We start from the raw sequence: 13,877 nt of genomic DNA, 5'->3' as shown, positions 1-13,877 counted from the left end.
TCAGTCACTACCTCCACCTAGATGTTTGTCCACCATGACATAGACTGGCAAAAATGTGACCAGAGAGAACATTATTTTTTTTTTTTTTTGCTAGTATTTTATGAATCTGAGACATAAAAAAAAAATTAATTTAAAAAAAAAAATGAACATTTTAATTTTATTATAGAAAAAAAAAAGCATGGAGAGAGAAGAGATAAAAACAATCAAATTTTAACCTTGACTCTAGCACTTAGTTTCTTGTATTTGTTAAAAAATTGCAAATTTTATGATCAGGTAGCTAAAAACATTTAGCGTTAAATCATAGTTTTTTTCTTGTTTGTTTTGTTTATTTTATTTTATTTTTATTTTTTTGCGTAAAATTCTATTTCAGTCACATAAATTATTTAAAACTATTTCTGGTACTTACATAGTTTGACCCTAGTGGCTACCAAGATTAGTTTGATAAAATCTGATAACATGTCACCATAACAGCTGAAAAACTGTAGCCAAATCAGATTCGTGATCACACCACAATAAAGACAAGTACTTGATGTAAATCTGTTTAAACTCTGCATTTGCGATACCATCACGTGACCCCAACCTTGTCTGTTGATAGATGTCTGGTTATGTCTTGGCCTGATCTACATTTGCCCGGCTTCAATTCCGATCTCTTTCGGAATGGGTGGAAGGGCAAAAGTCAAAACTATAGTTAACTGGATTATCAGTAAACGTCACAACTCTGCAAATCGCTCCCTACGGTTGTAAAACCCCCTGCCAATCCTAAATATATCTCTGATCCTTTTGTCCTCATCATTTGTCACACCTAAATTACAACTGCATCTCAGCTCTTCTTTGTCTAGCTCGGTGAACAACTTCCTATCCATTGTCTTTCCACCAACCACATTTCCTCACCTTTGTTACCCAGTAAACCTATTTTCTCTTCTTTTGTTATACTTATTTTTCTCTTTCTCGTCCTACTCCCCAAAACACTTGGGAGCAGGGGGAGGGGGTGCTTATAGTATCACAAAGCAGCCACACAAAATTGAAATAGAAACAGAAAAATAATTTGTTAAAAGAAAGTAAAAAAAGACTCTCGGGCAACACCAGATAGGAACATTACCATACAAACTTATGGTTGGCTGAATGTGTTTTATTAATATTTGCACTTTTATGCAGTTGTATCATTCCACCCATCATACGAGCTAATAGGCTCATGTACTAGAATTACCTGATGAATATACCCAGGGAACCAAGTGCAAGAGAAATACAAACAATTGCACTTAAAGAAACATTTAGAAACCTAAAAAGATCTCTCAACTGGCGCGTCTGAAATAGCAAGTGAATGGCTGTCATCTGGTAGGATGCGCTATCCCTAGCAAAAATAATGAGAAAAGAAAATTTGAAAAAAAAAAAAATGTCCAAATGTTCTATATTAATATATGGACATATGCAGACACTGGCAGAAGAGGAGGATGTTCTAGCAAGTCTCTGGAGGAATGCTGACTGGTAAAAAGGCTATTTTCATAATCATCCATAAGGCTTCCTTGAGGGAGTTGGATTCCTCCACTATATCTAAACTTGTAAGTTGGAAGCAGATAAATAAACTAATATGCAAACACACAGATTAATGCCCTTCATTAATATACGAAAGCAACACACACGCTATGATGTAATAACTAATCTGTTTATTAATTGCAATATTCTAACATTACAATGTTTTGTGTTACAAACGTTGTAATTATTAACTTATCAACGCCATGCAATAAGCCATTTTGAAGAAAATTGGTATTTTACACTTGCCTGCTGGCAATTCAGTAACTTTTAAAGCGATATGATACTAATTATAGGTCTTGATTATTTTGTCACAAAAATAATATCCACCTGTGTCATCTTTCTTTCCCCTGTCTTTCTCATTTCTCTCCCTCTCTCTCTCTCTCTCTCTCTCTCTCTCTCTCTCTCTCTCTCTCTCCCTTTCTCTCTCTCTCTCCCTTTCTCTCTCTCTCCCTTTCTCTCTCTCCTTCTCTCCCTTTCTCCCTCTCTCTCTCTCTCTCCTTCTCTCCTTTCTCCACCTCTCTCTTTCCTTCTCTCCCTTTCTCCACCTCTCTCTTTCCTTCTCTCCCTTTCTCCACCTCTCTCTTTCCTTCTCTCCCTTTCTCCACCTCTCTCTTTCCTTCTCTCCCTTTCTCCACCTCTCTCTTTCCTTCTCTCCCTTTCTCCACCTCTCTCTTTCCTTCTCTCCCTTTCTCCACCTCTCTCTTTCCTTCTCTCCCTTTCTCCACCTCTCTCTTTCCTTCTCTCCCTTTCTCCACCTCTCTCTTTCCTTCTCTCTCTCTCTCCACCTCTCTCTTTCCTTCTCTCTCTCTCTCTCTCTCCTTCTCTCCCTTTCTCCACCTCTCTCTTTCCTTCTCTCCCTTTCTCCACCTCTCTCTTTCCTTTTTTCTCTTTCTCCACCTCTCTCTTTCCTTTTTTCTCTTTCTCCACCTCTCTCTTTCCTTTTTTCTCTTTCTCCACCTCTCTCTTTCCTTTTTTCTCTTTCTCCACCTCTCTCTTTCCTTTTTTCTCTTTCTCCACCTCTCTCTTTCCTTCTCTCTCTTTCTCCACCTCTCTCTTTCCTTCTCTCTCTCTTTCCTTCTCTCTCTTTCTCCACCTCTCTCTTTCCTTCTCTCTCTTTCTCCACCTCTCTCTTTCCTTCTCTCCCTTTCTCCACCTCTCTCTTTCCTTCTCCACCTCTCTCTTTCCTTCTCCACCTCTCTCTTTCCTTCTCCACCTCTCTCTTTCCTTCTCCACCTCTCTCTTTCCTTCTCCACCTCTCTCTTTCCTTCTCCACCTCTCTCTTTCCTTCTCTCTCTTTCTCCACCTCTCTCTTTCCTTCTCTCTCTCTCCTTCTCTCCCTTTCTCCACCTCTCTCTCTCCCTTTCGCCCCCTCTCTCTCTTCTTCTCTCCCTTTCGCCCCCTCTCTCTCTTCTTCTCTCCCTTTCGCCCCCTCTCTCTCTTCTTCTCTCCCTTTCGCCCCCTCTCTCTCTTCTTCTCTCCCTTTCGCCCCCTCTCTCTCTTCTTCTCTCCCTTTCGCCCCCTCTCTCTCTTCTTCTCTCCCTTTCTCCCCCTCTCTCTCTCTCTCCTTCTCTCCCTTTCGCCCCCTCTCTCTCTCCTTCTCTCCCTTTCGCCCCCTCTCTCTCTCCTTCTCTCCCTTTCGCCCCCTCTCTCTCTTTCGCCCCCTCTCTCTCTCCTTCTCTCCCTTTCGCCCCCCCTCTCTCTCTCCCTTTCGCCCCCCCCTCTCTCTCTCCCTTTCGCCCCCCCCTCTCTCTCTCCCTTTCGCCTCCTCTCTCTCTCCCTTTCGCCTCCTCTCTCTCTCCCTTTCGCCTCCTCTCTCTCTCCCTTTCGCCTCCTCTCTCTCTCCCTTTCGCCTCCTCTCTCTCTCTCTCCCTTTCGCCCTCTCTCTCTCTCTCCCTTTCGCCTCCTCTCTGTCCCTCTCCCTTTCACCTCCTCTCTGTCTCTCTCCCTTTCGCCTCCTCTCTGTCTCTCTCCCTTTCGCCTCCTCTCTGTCTCTCTCCCTTTTGCCTCCTCTCTGTCTCTCTCTCTTTCGCCTCCTCTCTGTCTCTCTCTCTTTCGCCTCCTCTCTGTCTCTCTCTCTTTCGCCTCCTCTCTGTCTCTCTCCCTTTCGCCTCCTCTCTGTCTCTCTCCCTTTCGCCTCCTCTCTGTCTCTCTCCCTTTCGCCTCCTCTCTGTCTCTCTCCCTTTCGCCTCCTCTCTGTCTCTCTCCCTTTCGCCTCCTCTCTGTCTCTCTCCCTTTCGCCTCCTCTCTGTCTCTCTCCCTTTCGCCTCCTCTCTGTCTCTCTCCCTTTCGCCTCCTCTCTGTCTCTCTCCCTTTTGCCTCCTCTCTCTCTCTCCCTTTCGCCTCCTCTCTCCCTTTCGTCCCCCCTCTCTTTCTCTCCCTTTCGCCTCCTCTCTCCCTTTCGTCCCCCCTCTCTCTCCTTCCTTCTCTCTCCCTCCTTCTCTCTTCCTCTGTCTTTCCCTCCCCCCTCTTCATTGCCCCCGCCCCTGTCTTCCCTTCCCTCTCTCTTTCTTGCAAAGTTCACTACTTGAAATACAAAACATGAATTTAAAATAAAACAAAATCTTTCTCATTCATTCATATAAATAATATTTTTGTAATTTTGATACAAATCTATTTAACTTTTAAATGCAACTGTAATTCCTTATGGTCACATTTAACTTGCGATTTAGAAATCTATCACAACTTGAAAATCAAACCGGCCCCTCTAAAGAAAGGATCATTTGAACACAAATGCTAAATATTTGTTCAGAAAATAAAACCGTATTGCAAAAAAAGGAGTATTTTTTTAATATAAAATCAAAACAATGATAGGATTTAAACTAAAAAAAAAAAAAAAAAAAACATAATTAATAACTGAAATAAGTTTTTGCAAAGCTAATATCTAAATTAGTTAACCTTGTAACTGGTATCGTTACATAAACAATAAATAAAAAAGATTGTGTGGCTGGTATGTTGAATGAACTTGAAATATGGTGTTTTGATTTTATCGTTGGTGCAAGAAATGGTCCAACTTTTTCATTTATTAATCAACATCTAACAAAGTTATGGTGTTGGTTTTTCAAAGTCAGACCCAGAGAGCAATCTGTCTGACACATCAATTTTATTCAAACTAGCCTATTAAATGATCCCCATCAGCATGACATCCTTTAAGAAGTCAACACGTATGGTTTACATAAAGTTAAAAATTTCTCTCAACGTTTATAAAATTTATTTTACATTTATGAAAAATAATTTCATTAGGGACATGAATTATGTTTTATAAATCATTGTGCATTTATTTATCCTCTTTTGAAATAAAAGGGTCAATAAAATTTAATTGATTTTGCACTATTCTTTAAAGGAGATTGAGAGGGGGGGGGTATTTCTCATGTTTCTTGCAAAAATTTGCTGACATCCGATTCCAACTTCTGCACCTCAGAGTTAACTAAAGGCTGATCTCTGCAAACATTGTCAGCTTTATCCCGATTTCCTTTTAAAATGTGAAACAAATAATCCATGTTTTGCTTTGTAAATATTCCAGTTACATTTTTTAACATCAAATTTATATTTGCAAACATTTTATTCAAAATAGTTAACTACTAGCGGTTTTACATGATGCATTCTCATTAATTTTCGGTTAGTATTTGTTTAGTTTAAAATGTGTATTTATGATCAGTAGTTAATGTTTAACAAGATGAATTACAAAATTCAATCAATTTTATTGGCAAAACAAAGCAAAGTACGACAAGCCTTGTAAAAAGAAAGTCAGAAGATATTGTATCTATATATCGGCTGTTTGTCCAGGGCCACTTTTAACGTGGATATGCTAGGCATTATAAAAGTATTATATTTTAAAATAAAAGTGTGGTGAACCTTAACTGCATCATCCGCGTTTCATGTGAATTTTCTAAAGGATACGATGCTGATGGACGATAGGGTCATTTAGTAGGTTAGCCTTAATCAAATATCACACAACCTCCCCTGGTAGGCTATTCCAAAGTGGAGTTATACAAAGAATACTGTTCTTCTTTCTGTTGAGACAAAAGTGCTAGTGATATATTTTCTGTGTAATTTACAAAGATAGGTCTTGAGGTGAAACACTCTTTGAAAGGTAAGTTTATAATTCTTGTTGATGACTTTTTATGGCAGAATCAGGTCTCCTCACATCCTCTGCTGCTCAAGTAAGAACTGATTTGTTAAATGAATATACAACTAAATAATTTATATAGATAGTATTTCAAAAATATATTGTTTGTTATTACATATAATTAATCTAGGTGGAGATCATCTTGTCATTCCTGTAGTTTCTATTTCACAAAAGAGACGTTGCTAGTTTCTTTCCACTCTATCGGCATTTCCATGGTGGGTGATCGACTAGACTTCAAACTATAGTTCCTCTCTGTAAAACCTTCTAAGCAACACTACAAACTTGAAATCAAATAGTGTCTATGAACAGTTTTTTCCAAGAACTTTCCACCTGTGGAACACATTACCATGGGAATATTTTCCTGTAGACTTCAACATGGTAGTTTTCAAGTCTAATGTCAGCAAATATTTATTGAATTGTCCTTTGAATTAATCATACTTCACAATCTTTTTATAATACCGTTCCATCAGCCAATTGAAAATCTCACTAACCCTTATCTTCAAGTTGCTTTTAGCCTTGGTAAATTGTGTGACCGTTTAGTATTAAAAAAATAAACAAAAAGTTTTGTATTTGAATTTTCAGTTTCAGTACATTTAATATCTCGGAAACATTTGAACATTATCAATATTTAAAAAAAGCATTTAAAATAATTTTTTTAACATAAAATTTATTAATTCTGTTTTTAGATAAAAAAGTTCTTTTCATTGTGTCTAATTCATCAACATCTGACATAAAGCTTTCTTGTCGGCTTTTCAAAGTAAGACCCAGATAGCAGTCTGTCTGATATATCGATATTTGATTCAGGGTAGCCTACTAAACGACTATCATCAGCAAATCCTTTAGAAAGTTGACACAAAACGCAGATGATGTACTATGATGTTTACCACATTTTTATCTTATTTTTTCATTAGCTTTTTTTTTTTTTCAGTTTGAAACATTATGGTATCTATCAGTCAAATTGGTAAAACAAATAATACAAAACAAACATATATATATATATATATATATATATATATATATATATATATATATATATATATATATATACATACATACAATAACAACACTGCCAGGCAATGTTGGATATGTGCAGCTAGTTATTGGGGATGTTTGCCTATTCTTTGCTTATATTTTAAAAACTGTTTACATGTAAATTATATCTAAACATTGGGAATAACTAAACACTTGCTTAAATTTTTTTATATATTAAAATACTTTCATAATAAAAAAAAATGGTTTATCTTTAATTAGATACTTTTTTTTTTATTTATACGATTAATTTAAAAAGCTTTCAAAAATTAATACAAAGTTGAATATTGATATTTTCATGGTTTTTGACAGAACTATTTTTTTCTTTTTTTTCTTTTTCTTTTTTTTTTGCTGTTTGTTGTAATGTTTAGCAATTGAACAAATTTGGTTATAATTTTGATTTATAAATAGCAATTTGAAATTCACTGTCAAATTTTTATTTAATTATTTTTTTAGATAAATTTTTAAAAAATAGTAAATGCTGAGTTCTACAATTGGAAAATTTGAATTCCTATTTGACAGAATTTTTTTTTTTGTTTTTTTGTTTTTTTTTGTGACACCATTCTCAGCTTGTGCAGAAAAGTCCATACAAGTATGTGCATGTTCAAGTTGATGTATTAACAGTAATATAAATGAAATTATTGAATTTTTTAGAACTGCAGTTATAGTTTTTGTATGGGCACTTATATCTCTCTCTCTCTCTCTTCTATGGTGAGAAATGCGACACAAGAGTCGAAAAGTGAGATTGAAGAGTCTGTGCCCCCCAAGGAAGCACTCTGACCCCGAAAAGAAATGCCTTAACAGCTTTGTCGGCATTCTCCAATCAGGGTACCTCAAGCAAATAGCAATAAATTTCTTTTTAAAGAAAGAAAATAAAACCTGAGAGGTTGGACATCCTAAAACTGCACGGGACCAGCAGTACACCGCAATCAACAGGAATGACATAGCCTCTGTTGATTTTGGAGAAGTCCCAAGGCAATATAAAACACACATACTTTCTGTTTGCTTCAGTGCATATGTATTTTATTTTTATATTGAACATATTTCTGCTATGAAAAGACATTTTTTTTTACCTGCATTTATATTACTAGTTTAATAAAGAATATCAATAATATTTGTTGCAATATTGACGTAACTTGTGGAGCAATTAACTAGATTTTGTTGTTTAAAGAAAAATCAGTCTACTTGGAGTTTCTGCTAAGAATATATGCACCTATGGTCAGATTTGTTCTTGAAGGCCGGACTGTTTGCTTTAAAACCATAATCTGGATCAATTGGATCAATACATCCAGTATAGTATGACCATTGACCAATTGTTGTTGGCATTTCAACGGCAGATTCAAAATACACCATTTTGTAGAATTTAGCGATGACTATTCTTTACACACGTAGACATGATATTGTTGGCAGAAATATCAAAGCAGTACAAGGTCTGATTTCTCTTTCAAATTTTAATAGTAGATTTTTTTTTTTTTTTTTTTTTTTAGATGGCAGCACAAATTTTTTTCTTTTCCTATCAATCTGGATTGCTTACAAATCCAATCTTTAATTTTTTTTTTTTTTTTTGGCTCATCTTGGTGAGATTTATGATGCCTTCTACATAATTCATTGTTGATTATTACAACTACAATTTGTTGTTACTACTACTACTACTACTTACTGCTGTTGTAGTTGTGCAACCTATGTAACTTCTTTGATCAGTAAATGCACGTCAAAGAGTGTTGGTCGCAGCAACAGTACAAAGCTAATCCAAATGTATGTATATTTAATACTTATGTATAAGACCTACCCTCAACTTTACTACTCTATCTGAATTTAAGTTATTATTCCTTTTTTTTTTTTTTTTTTTTTTTTTTAAATGTGTAGCTTCGGAATTTGGGTTTGGCTAAATTTATTTTGTATATTAAGATGTTGTTCGCTAGCTCTGTAGAGAAAGAACATTATATATGATAGATTTTATTGAAATTAGGCTGAAAACTTCCACTCAATGGTATCTTGATAGGTATCGAAAATCAGGTCTGGGCATCATCATTTGCATACCAAGATTGTCAACCCGAGGACGTTGAAACTTTGAGACCACATAATATGATGGCTTCTCTACAAATTTGGCACAAAGACCAAGGTGAGCCATGAATGCATTGCTTTGATTTTCTCATAGCCAAATTCTTCATTTCTTCTCATTACAATATTTGTCTGAGAGTTATGTCAAATGCCATTTTTTTTTTTTTTTTTTTTGCTGTTAAGTATGCAGATTTTCATGTCCGTCAATAGACAAAAAAAAATGCATACAAGTTCATGGGCATCCATACTTACAGATGTGTTTAATATGTAATATTTATGCCTTATGTGTGTATGTTTACTCAAGTAATTCCAGGCAAGTATTTTGGTACTTTCCCTTTTTTTTTTTTTTTTTTTTTTTTTTTTTATTCCACTCCTTAATATTCCTCTCCTTAGTACATGCCTGGCATTAACTAAAACTTAATTTTACATGGCAAATCTCTAAGGCATCTATGTAATGAGATGATCGAGTCTTGAAAACATTCTTGCTTTAAGCCATTGCATAGCCTTCCTATTTAGCCAATCATTAGATTCTTCCGTATGAATATTGAAGATTAAAAAAAAACAAAAAAAAAAAACATCTGAAGAGCACCATCCATCAATTCATGGCCATTGCTTGTTTGTTTGCACATCACAGACACTATTTTTCTTTTTCTAGTTCTTTTCTAAATAGTTTCCTCCTTTCATTATTTGCAAAAGCTGAATGTACGACAAAAATTTCAGTTAAAATATTTTATTCAAAATTATATTTCTTTTTTTTTTTCTTTTTCTTTTTTAAATTAAATTTAATTTTACTACTTTTTTCCACACAAAAATACTACCTTCATTAAAATCTTGTCAGTTATGCATATATATATATATATATATATATATATATATATATATATATATATATAATAATTGGCTTATACAAATGCTAAGTCTATTTCTATTTAACAATTTTAGTAAAGGCTTTTTTTTTTCTTCCTTATATAAATGAATTCTCTTTGGTCATTATAAAGATTTTAAAAGTCGGATTATGTAGATGCTAAGTCTGCGATAGGTTAAAGTTAATTTTTTTTTTTCATCCGGGAATTTAAACTGCATTCTTTATTTATATTTTTGCATTTTTTTTATTCAAAGCTTCTTTAGACTATATATATATATACATATATGTTTCATTTTCATTTTTTTTATAAACTTAACTCATTTATCATGTATTTTTATTACTTCACTATTCATGAATGTTATATTTTGCATAATTGGAAGTCTTATTTAATTTCCCCACCCTCCCCCCCAAAAAAACATACTTTTGAAATTGAATTTGACGTGAGTTTTGTGCTAAATTTCTATTAATGACCATTAGCATGGTTACTCTCCAGAATCAAATTCTTTGAAATTTAAATCATTAATAACGAAAAAAGCATAACTGCTTTTATTGAATCAACTTGCAACGTAACATGTATTTTTTAACACAAGCGTGCTACTTAATGTGAGGAAATTTTAATTCTTCAAAAAGGAGTACTTCTGGATTGGAACAAAAATAGAAACTGCTTCAGTCTAGAAGGATTTCTCCATCACTGATAGAAGACAAATGTTGAAGTGCAGTATCAGAACAGATACTACACTTTGTCCCTAATCAGTTATTACTCACTAGGAGTTTTTATACAGGCCATTATCAAAGATTTTTTTTTTGACAGCCTGTGGTGTACTCTGGAGTCTGAGTGACAACAAGTCTCGCCAGTACTCACCACCTCTTACACCTTTGCAACGTATTATTATTATTATTATTATTATTATTATTATTATTATTATTACTACAACAACAATTACTACTTTGTTATAATGCATCCCAAGGGTGTGCAGAATCAACTTGTCAGTGATATTATTGAATTTATGAAAGGTTTTTTGTCTTCCAACGTCGTATCTGTTCACCCAAGATACTCTACTGGAATAATACTTAATGCGCATGCGATTCTGGAGAAAATGTCTAATTATTAATAAAGTTGCGGTATGAATCTTTTATTGGGAATCTGACCGATCCAAACCCTTTGCATGAATTGCAAATTAAACTCTAACCCCCCGCCCTTCCCAGCCGAATGATTTTATTTATTTTTTTTTTAAATTACTGTCTTTTTTTTTAAATTTTATTTTATTCATTACTATTAACATTTTTTTTTTAATAGCAAAAACTTTAAAACCGCTTATCTCACATTTCCTTTTGTACTTTGAAGTAAATGTTCTTTATGCAAATTTTATGTGACGAATTTGACTTTTATTAAATAATGTTAAGAAACCTATAGGATTATCATCAGTAAGTTATTTATCAAAAATAAGTACAATTTGTACAGATATTTTGTTTTAAAAACGTGTTTTTTTAACTGCTATATCACTTATCAAGCCATTTGAGGATTAGGGTTAATGAGATGGATTGTTTGTCAGTTAAATGAAGAATATTAGGAGAGGATTTTTTTTTATACGTATGAATCACCACTTATCAAGGTTAAAAGCCGCTCGCGGATAAATGTTAACGATATGGATGAATTGTCAGATGGGGGGGGGGTGAAGATTGAGAATGAAGGAAAAAAAAGATGTTTACTAATGAGGACGGGTTACGGATAGTATTTGTTAATATTATTAGATGTCAAATTGCTGTTTCGATAATAGTAATAAAGTAAACTAAAATATAATAATAAATGTTGATTCTAGTTTTGTTAAATTAAAAAGTCAACTGTAAATGTTTTTTGTTTATTTTTTTTTTTTAATCTTTTGTTATTCGAAAAATACAGTAGGCCTTGAAATGCTACATTTTGTTATTCGAAAAAATTTTAATCTTTTTTATTCGAAAATACATACATTCGGAAAATACAATTTTTAATCTTTTGTTATTCGAAAAATAAAATTTGTTACTCGAAAAATACAATTTGTTACTCGAAAAATACAATTTGTTATTAGAAAAATACAATTTGTTATTAGAAACATACAATTTGTTACTAGAAACATACAATTTGTTACTAGAAACATACAATTTGTTACTAGAAACATACAATTTGTTATTTGAAAAATACATTAGGCCTTGAAATACTACATTTTATTATTCGAAAAATACATTAGGCCTTGAAATACTACATTTTATTATTCGAAAAATACATTAGGCCTTGAAATACTACATTTTATTATTCGAAAAATACATTAGGCCTTGAAATACTACATTTTATTATTCAAAAAATACATTAGGCCTTGAAATACTACATTTTATTATTCGAAAAATACATTAGGCCTTGAAATACTACATCTTGTTATTTGAAAAATACGTTAGGCCTTGAAATACTACATTTTATTATTCGAAAAATACATTTGGCCTTGAAATACTACATTTTATTATTCGAAAAATACATTAGGCCTTGAAATACTACATTTTATTATTCGAAAAATACATTAGGCCTTGAAATACTACATTTTATTATTCGAAAAATACATTAGGCCTTGAAATACTACATTTTATTATTCGAAAAATACATTAGGCCTTGAAATACTACATTTTATTATTCAAAAAATACATTAGGCCTTGAAATACTACATTTTATTATTCGAAAAATACATTAGGCCTTGAAATACTACATCTTGTTATTTGAAAAATACGTTAGGCCTTGAAATACTACATTTTATTATTCGAAAAATACATTTGGCCTTGAAATACTACATTTTATTATTCGAAAAATACATTAGGCCTTGAAATACTACATTTTATTATTCGAAAAATACATTAGGCCTTGAAATACTACATTTTATTATTCAAAAAATACATTAGGCCTTGAAATACTACATTTTATTATTCAAAAAATACATTAGGCCTTGAAATACTACATTTTGTTATTCGAAAAATACATTAAGCCTTGAAATACTACATTTTGTTATTCGAAAAATACATTAGGCCTTAAAATACTACATTTTATTATTCGAAAAATACATTAGGCCTTGAAATACTACATTTTATTATTCGAAAAATACATTAGGCTTTGAAATTCTATATTTTCCTTTTCCTATCGTTGTCGAACAGATTAGCCATAATGAAGATGGAGCAAGATTTTCACCTATAATTAATAGTTTTGCTGCAGATATTTAAAAATAAAAAAAAATTTACTTTTCTTTTTTTTTTTTCTTTTTTTTTTTTTTTTTTTTACCTCCAAGGCATACTGCCACTTAGAACGTAAGGCGCTACTATTTGAGATTGTGTGTAACAGTGTTCTACGGAGAGTTAAGCAGCGAGATATCTGTTAACATTACATTTGAGTTATGTATGTCAAGGGCGCATAACTGCTACAATATTACATATTCTTTCAAAAATATAAAAATCTGCATATGTTATCCATACTGATTTGATCTTTACAGCATTCCACCTCAGAACTTTCCTTGTTAATTGCGGTATGATTCTGCGCTATTGCAGTTGTAGGAGGTCCATCCTTCCAGGAAGGTTTTAGCTAATTGCTAATCATCTGAGGTGTTTCCGCTGAGGATTAACAACAAGGTTGTCCAGACATTATTTATTTATTTTTTTTTTTTTTTTGCAGGTCGGTGCTCCTTCTTGGAGGGGGTGGGGGCACTGACTCTTCAATCCCACTTCTGACCCTTGTGCCACATTTCTCACCATAGGAGAGAGAGATAAATACCATCTGGGGTGGGTTAAGCATGCTTCATGTGAATTTACAATGATTAATTCATTGGAGTATGTTGGAATGATACAAGAGTTTGCAAAAAAGTAGTCCCTATTTACATTCGTAAATGGTTACCCATCTGGTGCTGGTCAGACTTAACATGGCTCAACTTTAGTGATCTATAACCATATTGTAATATTAATCAATTCAAGTTCCTTTCAGTTACATGTTATTATAAAGTGAACTATAAAATCTCAGTTGTGTTGATTTCTCTCAAAGTTTGTATTGCAACATATGTCATCTATTATATAAAGGGCAGCTGTTTGTATGGTTATATACCCAGCTAAAACTTAAAAAATACAAAACAAACTCATACAAAGTTGATATTTTTATGATCAGCGCAACACTGGAAAAATAAGTTGTTTGAAGGTCTTCTAAGTTTTATTTTTTTACTTACATAAAATAGGAATTTTTCTTCTGGGAGAGCAAAGTGAGAA

The 13,877-nt window shown here is 33.3% G+C and overlaps 1 protein-coding gene across 8 annotated transcripts in view; it reads left to right on the top strand.

The window, feature by feature from the left end:
* LOC145268319 (RNA-binding protein Nova-1-like) overlaps positions 1-13,877 on the top strand; it is a 198,181-nt gene that overhangs the window by 143,501 nt on the left and 40,803 nt on the right. For 4 of the 8 annotated variants that reach the window (XM_080123800.1, XM_080123799.1, XM_080123802.1 and 1 more), the window contains one exon: positions 8,691-8,810. The exons of the other annotated variants lie outside the window; for them this stretch is intronic. In XM_080123800.1, coding sequence (XP_079979926.1) covers positions 8,691-8,810 — 120 coding nt within the window. The remainder of the gene's footprint in view (positions 1-8,690; positions 8,811-13,877) is intronic. 8 annotated transcript variants of the gene reach the window in all.

Source organism: Euprymna scolopes, chromosome 43, assembly GCF_053919585.1.
Source record: "Euprymna scolopes isolate OS-2025 chromosome 43, ASM5391958v1, whole genome shotgun sequence".
Taxonomy (NCBI): domain Eukaryota; kingdom Metazoa; phylum Mollusca; class Cephalopoda; order Sepiida; family Sepiolidae; genus Euprymna; species Euprymna scolopes.
This window is presented reverse-complemented; position numbering and strand designations above follow the sequence as displayed.